The 13715-nt window shown below is 53.8% G+C and overlaps 1 protein-coding gene across 1 annotated transcript; it reads right to left on the reverse strand.

Annotated features, from left to right (window-relative positions):
* Nucleotides 1-557: 557 nt before the first annotated feature.
* On the reverse strand, nucleotides 558-13277 carry NR1I2 (nuclear receptor subfamily 1 group I member 2). The gene is given in 10 exon segments (XM_004286966.4): nucleotides 558-2218; nucleotides 3417-3522; nucleotides 3885-4010; nucleotides 4212-4345; nucleotides 6385-6395; nucleotides 6397-6629; nucleotides 6978-7008; nucleotides 7497-7684; nucleotides 8988-9033; nucleotides 9035-13277. Coding segments are annotated over 10 exon segments (1107 nt in total). The 5' UTR covers nucleotides 9122-13277; the 3' UTR covers nucleotides 558-2073.
* Between the last annotated feature and the right edge of the window lie 438 nt (nucleotides 13278-13715).

Here is a 13715-nt window from a genome sequence, read left to right on the forward strand (position 1 = left end):
GATGGGAGTTTACTCTACATCCCACCTTAATCTCACCTTGCTCTCACCTTATCGTAGTCTACGTTTAACAACCATTTCAGGCTCTTGAGTGAATAGCACACTCAAAATTATTTCAGTGGGAAAGAAGAGATGTATATATGAATACAGTTAAATGACATTTATATTTCCAAATGAGTATAATTAGACAAAATTGCTGGGGGCAAAATCTGCATTCATTGTGTTTGGAAAGAGGAGCTCCTTTCCCCTCAGTTTCTTTTCTAAAAATGAGTGCGTTCTATGTCCCCTTGATGCAGAAGAGGCTGGAGGGATGGCAGAGAATATGTTTGTTTGCTTTGATTTATAGTCTTAATGATTTATGTTCTCCAAGTTTGGCCTTCCTGTAAAATGGTAAAAGCTAAGCCAGTATCTGTTTTTTAAAATTCAGTTAACTTGTAGCTTCATTTGCATCAAAATATTAACCATTTAAAATTAATTACTACATTTTAAATCATTCATTTTAAATTTTTATATAGAATAATTATGAGCAAACCAAGTTAAATAATGCATTTTTTCAAAATAAATTTATTTATTTATTTATTTTTGGCTCCGTTGGGTCTTCGTTGCTGTGCACGGGCTTTCTCTAGTTGCGGCAAGCGGGGGCTACTCTTTGCTGTGGTGCGCGGGCTTCTCATTGCGGTGGCTTCTCTTGTTGCGGAGCATGGGCTCTAGGCGCGCAGGCTTCAGTAGTTGCAGCACACGGGCTCAGTAATTGTGGCACACAGGCTTAGTCACTCCACGGCATGTGGGATCTTCCCAGATCAGGGCTCGAACCCGTGTCCCCTGGATTGGCAGGCAGATTTTTAAGCACTGCGCCACCAGGGAAGCTCAAATAATGCATTTTTATGTTCTCACACCAACAGTCTTCAGATATGTAAAGGGCAATAGTAAAATAAAAATTTAGAAATATATACAAATATATAATATCTCTATTTCACCACCCCCACATTTCTTTTTTTCCCCCAGAAAGGAAGGCCAAAAAAGGCTTAAATCTAGCCATAAGTTAATTATTGAAGTCCTCTTGCCTTGATTTGACGTTAACCACAGGATCATATTTGCTAAGCCTGGTTCTTAGGTGTGTGATGCCCTATGTAAAGTTAGTTGAAATGTAATTTTCGAAAAATGCAGCAACATTTTTACTCAAAGTGGTTACAAACAAAGCAGACACTTTCATACTCTTCAGCTCTGCAAACAGGTGTGTAAACAGGAACACATTTATTAAGTGCCGTCAGTACAGCCTCATCACAGAGCCTTCGGCGTTCCAGCCTCAGGAGCCACCCAGCCCCAGGTCGGTTGTGAAGCAAACCTGCACCAAGTCACACACGTGTATAACCCCTTCGAGGTCAGGATCCATGTCAGTCAGCATGTATTCCCCACAGCAGGTTGCACATTGTTGGTGCTTAATGATGTGTTTTAATGGATGCAGAGACACAGAATGAGGTGCCCAGAAGGAGGGAAGAATAAACACAGAGACAGGTAATGACAAGCTTGTGACATTTGGTGCAGGCCTTCTGGCCTCTCTCTAAAAGACTCCCTCAGACGCTAATGCACCTGCTGGTGGACACAGGCCTGAAACCCACGGAGCAACTCAGGACAGGAGGCTGTGGGTTGGGAACGGCTGGCGAGTGGGAGACAGGGGTAGCAGATGTAGCAGTGAAAATACCCAAGAAGCTAATGAACTTGGGTGTGGGCATAGACCCTCAGATGCCCCAGCCCCAGGCACCGTATCCCCTCTCCCCTCTCCCACCATGATACTAGATCTCCAGACCCAGGGCCTTTTCTAAGGGGAGGGTGCCCTTGCCTCTCGATAGGCCTGACCAAGGGGCCAGCATACTCTTCATGTAAGGCTCTAGGGCTTGGCTCTCCCCAGGCTGAGCTGGGGGCTGAGGAAGGCTAGCCTGCCACCCTCACGGCTGTCTTTGTGAGTTCCCTGGAGAGGCAGGACCTGCCCGGCATTGTCAGTGTCTGTCTGTGTGGCCCCAGGAGTGGTGGCTCTGGCTCCCAGGGCTCTGGCTCTGACTGCCGTGGGGCGGCCGCTCAGCCATTTGTGATGCTGAACAACTTCTGCGTGAGTGGGGTAGCGAAGGGGTGAATGTCCTGGATGCGCAGCAGCCGCTGGGTGTGCTGGACGTTGATGCTGCGGAGCTCGGTGAGCATAGCCATGATCTTCAGGAACAGGAACCTGCCGGCCAGTCAGGGGAAGGGTTGGGGGTGTGGCCCGCCCTGCCCCCACCCACCAACACTGGGGCCCCTCTGAAATTGAACACATTTGAGGGTTTTCATCTCAGGTTTTCATCTCATCTCACAGGTCAGCCAAGAGACAAGGCTTGGCTGAATTCCTTAAGCTTCCCTTTCAGCCTGCAGATGAGGGGGCAGAACAGCCTGGGCCCTGCAGGGGTGCACCCACCCTTCCCACTCGTACCTCCTCCTCTGGGCTTGAGTCCCTGTACACAGGGACGTCTGTGGGAAAACCAGGCATTGCAGGCACCACGTGAATAGGTCATTCCGGGGGGACATCACTGCCGTGGCTAATGGACGGGGGTCAGGATGGGGTGGAGTAGTTGTGGAGGCACGGGCCGCAGGCAGCAGTCCCTCCCCGGATCTAGCCTGGCATCTGGTGTCTGAGACACACCTCGTGCCCCAGTTTCCCCATGATGCCTCCTGGCTCCGTACAGGGGAGGACTGAGCAAAGCAAGACACGGCCACCCCCAGCATCCCAGGAGGCCAAGCTCAAAAGCCAGCTGCAGCGGAGGCCAAGTAAGGACTTGAGGTTCTATGTTCGCACTAGCACACCCAGTGCTGGCCTTCCCCCGTCCAGCCCGGGACCATGGTACCAGGTCACAGGGCTGCGGAGGCCCAGTGAACGGGGGGTAGCCTCTATCTGGTCAAGCCCTGAGCAGCCTTCCTCCTTCGGGTTGTGATCAGGACTAACTAAGGAGTCTCCTACCCCGTTATCTGTTGTTTGTCCTGGGAGGTGGTTAGGTAGTTAGTGCTCAAGGGTGTGGGCTGTAGGCTTGGCCCGCAAGGATCCATCTCCAGACCCCACCTGCCTGGGGCGGGACCCGGGTCAGTCGCCCAGAGCCCCCAGTCCCTTACAGGATATGATGGCGTCCACTGCATGGGGCTGTTTTCAAGATGAAAGGTGATGTGCATGTAAAACTGCTTGGCACCAGGGCTGGCTCTTCTCGATAAACAGTAGTTGTTCTAGGTCGACTGGGCAGGAGGCCTCAGTGGAGGTCACAAAGCAGGGTCCCAAAGCCCTGGTAATTAGAGGCTGCCCCAGGAGCAGCTGTGGTCTGCGCCCCCAGAGAGACCCAGAACAGTCGGGGGCCTGGGGGCAGGGCTCACACCCCCTCACACCCTCTCTGCTTGCTGCTCGCCGGTGGGCGGGCTGGGGCCGGTTGCACTTGATGTAGGCCTTCAGGGTAATGGCGAACCACTCCTGCAGCTGGTCCAGCAAGTGGCACTGCCCCACACCCGGGCGGTCTGGTGGGGAGGAGAAGGTGGTACGGTCCCCGCAAGGGCCATGGGGGCCGAGACAAGCTTGGTCCATCCCAGAGGGGACAAACTGCCAACCACCTTCCAGATCCAGGAATTCCCAGGCAAGGAAGTGAGGGGGGTGCTAAGAGGGCTTTGCATCACCCCTCTGACCCTAGGAGAAAACAGCCAGAGTCCCCGTCCTGGCTGAGCAGTGAGTGGAGGGCGAGGCCATCAGTTGGGACCTTCCCTGGGGAAGGCAAAGGAGGGGCTGCTGCCTCCCTCAGCTGAAGCTGATGGGATGTGAGCAAGCCTGGAAATGTGGGGGAGGGGCACGGGGAAGCCAGGTAGGACGACAGGTGGGTTATCACCTGGAGAGAAGAGGGAGATGGCCTGCATCAGCACATACTCCTCCTTATGCAGCTGCAGCTTCTTCCGCATGTAGTGGAATTTCAATACGGGCTCCAGCAGAAGCTGCTGGAAGCCACCTGTAGGGTGGGTGCAGGCTGGAGGGGTAAACTTCTCAGGAAGCTGACCCAAGACCCAGACTTCCCTCACCAAGGTCTTTTTTCCCATTGCCCAATCTTATGCCCTGCAATCCCAGGACCCGTGTAACCTGGCGTGGCTCCTCTCCTCCCTCCACGGCTGTTTCCCACCCTCTGCCGGGGCAGACAGGCATCTCTCGGGCACCTGCAGGGTTTCCAAGCAGTAGGACAGCTGACCACACTCCCAGGTCCTGGTCTCTGCGTTGAACATTGTGTTGAATCTCAGTGGGCACAGCTCAAAGGCGGCCGCCTTCAGCAGGGAGATCTGGTCCTCGATGAGCAGGTCCCTGGCAGCAAAGGATAAGGAAGAGATGCCGCTTCCTAGGAAACTGCCGCAGGCCAGCACCTCCTCCCATAATCCAGAATCAGGGCGGGAGGGTGGTGAAGAGGCGAGGGAGGATGGGCTCCTCCCCCTGCGGATTATTGCAGGTGCCTTCAAACTGCCTCCAATCCCTCCCTGTCCCAAGCCAGCAAGCAGATTCCTCCTCCCTGCCGTCTTCCTCTGGTCTCCTGCTACCTTCAGGGACTGTCCACTGCTGATGTAGCTTGGTGTCCAGGCCCTTACAGCCTAGCCCCATCACCTCCAGCTCCCTGCACAGCCACTGACCCCCCAGCCGATGCCTTGGCTCCTGGTCCCTGGCCTCCTGCTTTCTGCCTCGGTTTCCCCACTTGGAATGAGTACCCCTATAGCTTCACTTAAGTAGACTCTGCTAGTCCTTTGGGCCAAGCTGTCCTTGTGCCTCCTAGAGGTCTTTCCAGACTGCAGTCCTTTTGCAAGTGCCAGTCCTCCAGCATGAGTTCCATGCAGCGGGGCTATTTGCTTCCTGCCGTCTGTTTGGGATTTGCTGTTTCTTCTGTTTCTCTCCAGGCAGCCTGGATGCCCTGAGCTCCACCCGTAGCACTGAGCACAGGCCCAGCCACAGTGGATGCCTCCAGTATTCACGGTTAGACTGACACTCCTCCCAACCTGAGAGGGGCCCCCATCTCCCCACTGATGGAGGCATTCCAACTGAAAACCCAGGAGGGAGCTCTTCAGGAGGACCTTTGCCTGGCTTTGGTCTCCTCAGGAGTTCAGTCCCTTCTTTTAGATCCATGGCGTTGAGTCACGAATGCCGTGAACTTGATCTTTCCTTCCGTGTGTCCCCTCGCTGCCCTCACCGCCCGCCCCGCCCAGCTCCCAGCCCAGGACCGGGCAGGGGACCGGCTCTGGAGGCTGTACTCTGCTTCCAAAGCTGGCCCCTCTGATTAGCTGCGATCCCGCGCACGTGCCTTAACCTTGGTTTTCTATCTGTGGAATGAAGGTGAGAGCAACTCCTGCCTCCTGGGGTGGCTGTACCCCAAACTGGTTGTCATGAGAAATGAGTGGCCTCCCACCCTGGTGGTAGGGTCTGGGTCATGAGATGTTGGTGGGGGTCTGCCAGGTCTATGCGTGGAAGGGGGCCTTTCTCCCTGCTCCCTTGACCTACTCTGCCGCAATCTGAACCCCACTCCAGCCTGTGGCCACCATCACCCCAGTAAATAAGTCCTACGTGTCACCCACAGGGCAACCTGTGGGCTCCTGGAAGAGAACCTGCCCTCTGCCTGCGGATGAAATCAGGGCTCCTCATGTGTGATTCAGCTCCACCTGCCCAGGCCTGGCAAGGCCAGTGGCTGACCCCAGGGAAGAAATGCCCAGTGCCATCTCCAGCCCTGACAGGCTCCATATTGTGTGGCTGTGGTTACCACCACACCAGAAGGGTCCAGGGTCTCTCATTCACCCCGGTTGCCCAGTGGTTGCTGCCTTCACGCCTAGCTCTGGGGCATCCCGGCCCCTTGTCTTCCTTCTCAGCCTTCTCTGGGCAGCAGACTGCCAGTGACCCCGCGTCTGTTCCTGGCCCTTTCCTTCTTCTCCCTCTGGACTTCCTTCCTTTTCCTTCCAACTCTTCCTTTGCTCTGGAACTGTCAACTTGTGATTCCTGCCTCTTTGCGGGGAAATGGGGAGGGGGATTACTTTCTGAACGTCCACCGTGTATGTGATGAATGCTCTTCCAGATATTCTCTTATTCCACACAACGGCCCTGCAAGGTAGGCATTTTTAGCCCCTGTCTAGCAGATGAAGAGGCTGAGACACAGGTTAAAGGGCAGGCCACAGTCACAAAGCTAATGAGCCATACAGACAGCGAGGGCTCCGTTCCCCAGCAGGACCAGGTGGCCTGGGGGCAGAGGTAAAGGAGGGTCTTTTGGCACCAATGTCCCCCAAATTCAGAGAAATCTACCCCAGACCATTTGAACCTGTTGGCCATTTCCTGCTCCTTTCCACACCATCCACCCGGCCCCTGGGTCCTACCTGAAATAGGAGAATGACTTTGGCAAAGTTGATGATGCCTTTGAACATGTAGGTTGACGTGTCAGCCATGTGGGGCAACAGGGAAGAGATCTCTTTCCCACTATTGTCGGCTGCGGGCTTGTAGTTTCAGATGCTGCCGTCTTCCCCCCGCAGCTGCAGGGAGGCCTTCACTGAACGTAGATCTTCCCTGATCTTGCACCACTTGGCAGCTTCTTCATTTGACTGAGTCTGCAGAGACTCCGAATCTTGTGGACACGGCTAAGCACCTCTGGCAGCTGGGACATGAGCCGGGAGGGGGAGAGAAGAGAGGAGAGACAGCATATATTCCCCCAAACAGGTTCTGACACAGGCCCCAGACAGGCATACACAGCCACAGCTGCACCCTGAGTGGCTGCACGGTGGCAGGAGTGTACACCCCACCTCCACACACAGCACTTGTTCCTTCTTTTTGGTCTTCTCCTATCAGGTGGATCTATTAATTCATGGTCCTTCACATCCCTGCATGGTCAGGGGTGTGTCCCAAGCATCCCTGACCTTGCACTCCAGAAACTCAGAGAAAAGGATCTGGGAGCTAAATATGGAAAGAAACAGACTTTGGAGACCACTGGCTACCAGTTCTCTGAGCTGGACGGGTCACCGAGATACCTGTGTGCACAGGTGGCAGAGGGCACTGGGATCAGACACAGCTACCACTGCTGAGATCACTGGAGTTTATTGGTTCAGTAAAACCAGTTCAGAAATGTCATGCCCCTGCAGGTCCTGCCCCTGTCCTCATAAAGCCCTGAACGCCAGCAACCCTGGGGCAACTCAGCTGTCCGTAACTCCATTTATGGCGCAGACTCAATTTCTACCTGCTGCGGAAGGAGAGAGCAGAGTTCCTGACCTGAGTCAGAATCACCTGAGGGGTCTTGTCAAGGCACAGACTGCTGGGTCCCAACCTCAAAGTTTCTGATTCAGGAGATAGGGGATGATCTGAGATTTTGCCTTTCTTACAAGTTCCCAGATGCTGCTGCTGCTGCAAGTCCAGGGGCCACTCTTTGAGAACCGCTGGGAATGAGGTTGGGGTTCTGAGGAGCTAGCGCAGGAGCTGAGCCGTCTCTAAAGCCTCATACCCGGAAATTCTTGAAACGCGTGAAGATGCCATCAGAGGTTTTCACCTGAGCGGTTATCAACTCCCTGATCATCATCTGCTGCTCTTCAGTCAGAGCCTTGGCTCTAGGGGGCTGAGTCCCAATCTGTTCTCTCCTCTTCCTCCTGATCAAGGCCCGCTTCTGCTCCACAGCCATGTCAGACATGATCACTGCAGGGATAGCCAGAAGCAGCGTCAGGCACCTGCAGGGGCTCGGGCAGCAGCAGCTCGTGACAAGAAACCTGCCTTTTTTCAGACTCTCCAGGACTCTGGGCTCCTCTGAAGAAACACTTGGGGAAGGACGGGTTCAAGACAACTTCGTGGAGCGATGGGAATTGCTCAGGCTTCTGGATCTTAAGGCACCGGCTTGAGTGACGGTTTTGCCACTTTCTAGTGGTGACTTTGACAGGCTCCCTAACCTCTCTTGCCTTCAGTTTCCTTCTTGGTAATCTGCAGTGACAGTGCTCACCTCACACTGCTGCTAGGATCAGACACTGCACAGGAAATGCCTAGTACAGCTCCTGGTACATAATAGTTGTTCAATAAATGCACCCGATTATTCTTTTATGGTGGATCAGATACCAACAAGACTCCTCAGAGGCCCCCAAGATCTCTGGGACTCCAAGACCCCAGAGAGCTGGGGCTACTGCTTAGCAAGAAATATCGACTCCAGCCACTTCCTATGTAGCCGGTAGCCTTAGGGTCTTCCCTGGATTTCTGGGGCCCACTTGTGTGTGCAGAGCAAAGCTGTGGGGATCCTGGCAGGGAGGGGACGGCAGGGACTGCTGGTCTGCAGGAAAGGCTCTCTGCCCAAATGCCCAAGGAACTTGGCCCCTGAAAGTCTGCCCAGGGTCTCGGGTCCCTCTGTGACTGATGGAGAGAAATATGCTCTGGTAGCTTCCAGCCTTTTCCCCATGTGCTTTAATCTCAGAGTCCCTGGGAGCACAGTTATACCAAAGTTGGACAGGGGAAATGAGAACCCCCCTGTCACTGGCGGCACACAGTTCCTCAGAGGACGCCGGGTCTGGGCAGCTGGTGGAAGACGGGGGGGTCATAGCACACCACGCGTCTCCAGCTTCCCGTCCCCAATTCACCGCCCCCAATTTGCCTTAAACAACTATGAAGGGAACAAAATGAATCACACTAGCGCAACTGAGGGGCGAGGCGGGCATGACCCTGGCCAGAGAGAACCTGGCCTCCCAGAACAGAGAGCGCAAACGCGCTCCACGCCTCCACGCCTCCACGCCTCCACGCCTCCACGCCTCCACGCCTCCACCCCTCCACCCCTCCACCCCTCCACCCCTCCACCCCTCCACCCCTCCACCCCTCCAGGAGAGGCAGCTGGCCTCAGGCCGACGCCCGCTCGTCTGCGCACGCGCCCGCACACATCCCACGGCTGCGCACGCGCCCTCACACACTCGGGGCCCGAGCCTGCTCGGGCTCACGTGCCCACGCCCGCATGCGCGGCCTGTGCTGTCTTTCCTGCAGCCGCTCTCCAGGAGCTTGCGCAGGCGGCAGGCGGCAGGCCTGGCACTGCTGCCGAGTCTTCCGGGTGATCTCGTAGGTGCCCTTCTGGACTGGGCACCAGAGCTGGGCGTTGCGTTTCATGGCTGTGCTGCGAGAGGACAAAGAGCAAGAGGTAGGCCGCGTGGGGCACTGGCTCCCAGTCCCCTCCCGACACGGACACTAGTCACACCCTCTGTGGGCCCTGCCTTTGCCTCTGAGTTGGGTCGGGGCTACAGGAGGGGTACAGGCGGACGCTCTTCAGGCATCTGTCAGTGGGTGCTGGGCCCCGGAGCCGGCTGGAGGAGGGGAGCGGGGGAGGAGACTGTCCTGCAACATTCATGCGGGAGGTGGGCACTGCTTCCAACAGGGCCTGCACCAGAGCCGCTTTCTGGGATGCTTCAGCGCCAGGCCGAACCTCGGTCTTTCCCACACCCTGCCCTCTTCCCCCTCACTCCCAGGCGCCCCGAGGTTTCTGTGGAGGCGGCCTCTTCCAGGATTTCTCCTTCTTGGAAGAGGGAGCCGGAGGAAACCTGTCCCCAGGAGTATAAGAGACAAAAGAAGCTCCCTGCCTTCCCCAGTCCCCATTCTAGACTGGGGGGCCAGGGGCAGCCAGAGGGCCGGGTAGACTATGGGAAGCTTTCTACCTCACTGGACAAAGGCTTCCCCCTTGGGAAAGCAGATTCTCCTGATGGACCTAGGGGAACAGAGAGGTTCAGAGGCCCGTAATAGTGGGGTGAGCGCGCACTGCACCCACACGTCCCCGCACAGCTGTGCCAGGAGGGAGACAGGGGGGTAGATGCCTTTTAGAGATCTTAACCGTCTTATGGCCTAACCCGTGTCTCAGTCCAGCTAAGTGTCTACACATGCTGTGTGCGCAGAACTCCCAGCAGAGCCCCGTCAACACACAGGAGCATGACAGAAAATAAAATGGTGGTTGGTTTAATTAGTAAGTTTGGGGGAGGTTTGTTACTTGGCAAGAGATCATGGAAACAGACGGCCTGGAGCTTTGTTAGATGTCGATCTGGACTGGGGTCTATGGGGTGCCAGCCAACACCCCCAGTCTTGATCCTATTCCACTCTTATATCAGCCCTTCTTACAGAACGATGCCCTGTGGGCAGGAAAATGACAGTGACTAGGTGACTGGTATGTGCCAGCCACATCTCTCTTTCATGTGAATTTAATAAGACCAGTTAGCTGTGCAGTTTCAATTCATTCCAGCTGTATTTACTCTGAGGTTTGCACCTGTTCCTCACTGCTTGGGAATGTGTGAAATCTAGCCAGCAGAGGGTGGAAATGATCGCCTCTTAAATTCCATGAAAGTAAAATACTTCTTCAGTGAGGCCTTTGCAAAAATAATTAATTGTAAAATCCAGTATTTAGTGTGAATACCAAAGATGGGGTAAATTCTCAGCAAGGAAAAGCCATCAATAAATGAATGAATAAATTAATAAACTGTTTGTATGTGACTGGGGCTTGCTGCCCTGAGTGCACACATCCTCACCCCCTCTGTGGGCGAGTGATTAGTTGACATGGCTTAGCTACTAGGTGGTGGAGCCAGAATTTGAACCCATGTCAGTCGGACTCCAAAACCTGTGTTCTTTTTTTTTAAATTAATATTTATTTATTATTTGGTTGCATTGGGTCTTTGTTGCTGTGCAGGCTTTCTCTAGTTGCGGTGAGCAGGGGCTACTTTTCATTGCAGTACGCAGGCTTCTCATTGCGGTGGCTTCTCTTGTTGTGGAGCACGGGCTCTAGGTGCGTGGGCTTCAGTTGTGGCGCGAGGGTCAGCAGTTGTGGCTTGCGGGCTCTAGAGCGCAGGCTCAGTAGTTGTGGCCCACGGGCTTAGTTGCTCCGCCGCATGTGGGATCTTCCCGGACCAGGGCTCGAACCCATGTCCCCTGCATTGGCGGGTGGATTCTTAACCACTGCACCACCAGGGAAGTCCCAAGACCGGTGTTCTTAATTCAACATTGTGCTGCATCCTTCACAAGATGCGTTTCTGAGTGGGTAAACCATTTATTAAACCTCCTTCGTTTCTGTGCAGACTTGTTCCTAGGCAGTTCATTTCACACAGAGCCCTCCATGTCATGTGAGTCCTTTGGGGTAGCTCTCTGTTCTTGGGCAGAAAGTGATTCCCTAAGGTCCTCAATTCTTGCCATCTCAATGCTGGTTACAGCAGAAGGGACCAAGGAACTTTGCTGTCACTCCAGCCATATCCAGAGGCATCTGGCCCTGCACTCTGGAGAGCTGCAGGTCCTCCCTCTCACAGTCAGAGGAGCATGTGTCAGTCCACTGGCCCTCTTGAGCAGTTCCAGGGAGGCTCCATCTGTGTTCCACATCCTTCACTTTCTAAGCAGAGGCTCATGTGAGCAGATGGCCATACCACTAAAAGGACCTGCAGTTTTTCTGGGGCTGATGCTGCCTGTTTTCTGCAGATTCAGTGGTTCTTAGCCTTTGTATTTTCCTCATTGTTTATGTTGGAGCTTTTTCTTTTGTTTCTCACCAGCCAGGGCCTTTTACTAAGCCCTTTAAAAAAAAACAGCTTTGGCAAAGGACCTTTGGAGAGCTTTGGGGTGGCTGCACATTCAGGATGGTTCCACAGTGTGTGCTGCCTAAGAAATCGTTGACATTGTTGAAGGCTCAGTCCTGGGTGCATGCAGCAGTGGCCTGACCAGGCTGATGTAAATATATGCAGTAACTTCATTTGCTAAAGTCCCAGGTCTCCTATTAAATTAGGGAGAAGGGAGGTCTTCCATGAATGACATACATGGGGGTACACAAGGGAATGACTAACTGTGACCAAACAGGACCCAGCTGTCCTGCTGTCACCTGGAGGTCAGAGGACTTTGGATTTTGCTCCCTGGGGCTGGAGATGTGGCAGGTACTGTCCTGCTCTCACTGTCAAGAGGGCCTAGCCCCTGCCACTGGCCTTTGACTCTCTCTACTCACTAACTTCTCTGGTGCTAAGGCTCCTCATAAATAACTGGAACCTGCTGGAAGAGGCCAACATGGCCTTCAGCATGAAAAGGAAGAGGAGAGTGTGCCTTTCTGGGGATGTTACCAGCTGATCTGTGTCCATCCACGGGCTGATCTGGCAGGGAGAGAAGTGGAGGAGGAACTGTAGAGGCACGTGTCCCTCAGAAGTCGGCCCATAGGGAACCACTGTGGGTGGAGAGCGTGCTGTTCAGGGAGAAGATTCCAACTTGGGGAGAAAGAAAGGAAGGAGAGTGGTGCATACCGAGACCAGAGGATAAGGGGGCAAATTCTAAAGAAAATGTGAATTGTTTCTGCAGTAGAAGGAACAAGGATCCCCGGGGTGGGGGGGTGGGGAGAGCAGAGGAGAGGAATGGAGTGGGGAGGGAGGGGAGAAAGGAGAGTAGCACAGGGTGCTACTTTCATGGGTGAAAAGGGAGCAAGGAAAGGACTGCAGAGGCATCCTCGAGGATGGAAACTAGATGGAACCCAGGGGTGAGCTGGGAGCAGCAGAGAAGGAGGACAGGTTACAGGAGGCTCACAACGGGAGCCTGGTGCTGCGAGCGGACTCAGCAATTTCAGGTTCCTAAACTAGGCTGAATGAGACCCTGCTTCAGGACCCGGGATTTCCTGTTGCTCAGGGGATTAGGCTGTGAGATGCAGCACCCTCAGCATGAATGATACGGGATAGGTGGCTGATCTCGACTCCAAACTAGAAAGCATCAGAAAAATGTGTGACATGCACGCTCCTCTACTACAGAAGGAACGTGTGAAAGGGAAGGAGTAGAACGAAGGTGCTGGGAAGACTTTGCCTGGGGGTGGAGATAGGAGGATGGGAAGCCATCAACTAGTAACCTTTGGAGTCAGGTATTTAGAGACCACCGGAACGGTGCTGTGGCTGCATCCAGGCCAACGGGCCAGAAATCAGGTATTGACATGGGAATTGGTTGGCTTTAGGTACAAGAAAGAAGATGCCCAGTGAGAGGTCCAAGGTGCTGCCTGTTAGGTTTTGAAATTTAGCAGAGATGTCATTCTGGGCAGCCCTAAGGGCCTGTCCATGTGCTGCATTTGCTGGGAAAGTGACTCTCCAGGGCCCAGACAGAAGGAGGGTCACTGTGAGACACGAGTCAGCTCCACTTAGCATTCCCTGGCTCCCCTGCTGGCCTGTGAGCCCACGGGTCACCCACCCCGGCCAGCAGTAGACTCTCCCCAGCTGGCAGTGGGAGAGATTTCATCAAGTTCCCAGTTGAGTCAATGGGTGAGTAGAGGTGCCCATGTGTCGGCTCATGTCAGCTCACGTGGGGTCTGAGGCTTATACAACTGGAGGAGTCTTTACAAAAAAGAGTACAAAGTTGAAAATACATAATTAGGTACCAAAGAGAATATGTATTTTCTCTCTATGTGAGAAAGAAGGAGAAGTGAAATTACAATAAATAACAAATACTAAAAAGGACAAGTAGCAAACATCATGAAATGCAGAAAAATAGCCTAATATTTTAATTAATTAACTTCCTGACACTCCTCTATGATATCTTGATTGTCTCCTTGTGGGAGACAGAATAATGGCCCCCAAAGACATCCATATCCTAATCCCCAGAACATGTGAATGTTTCCTTATATTGGCAAAAGGGTCTTTGCAGCTGTGATTGAGGTTACAGACCTTGAGACAGGGAATTAGTTACCCAGAGGTACCCAGGTGGGCTCCATCTAATTACCAGAGTT

Source organism: Orcinus orca, chromosome 5 (genome assembly GCF_937001465.1).
Source record: "Orcinus orca chromosome 5, mOrcOrc1.1, whole genome shotgun sequence".
Classification (NCBI taxonomy): Eukaryota; Metazoa; Chordata; class Mammalia; order Artiodactyla; family Delphinidae; genus Orcinus; species Orcinus orca.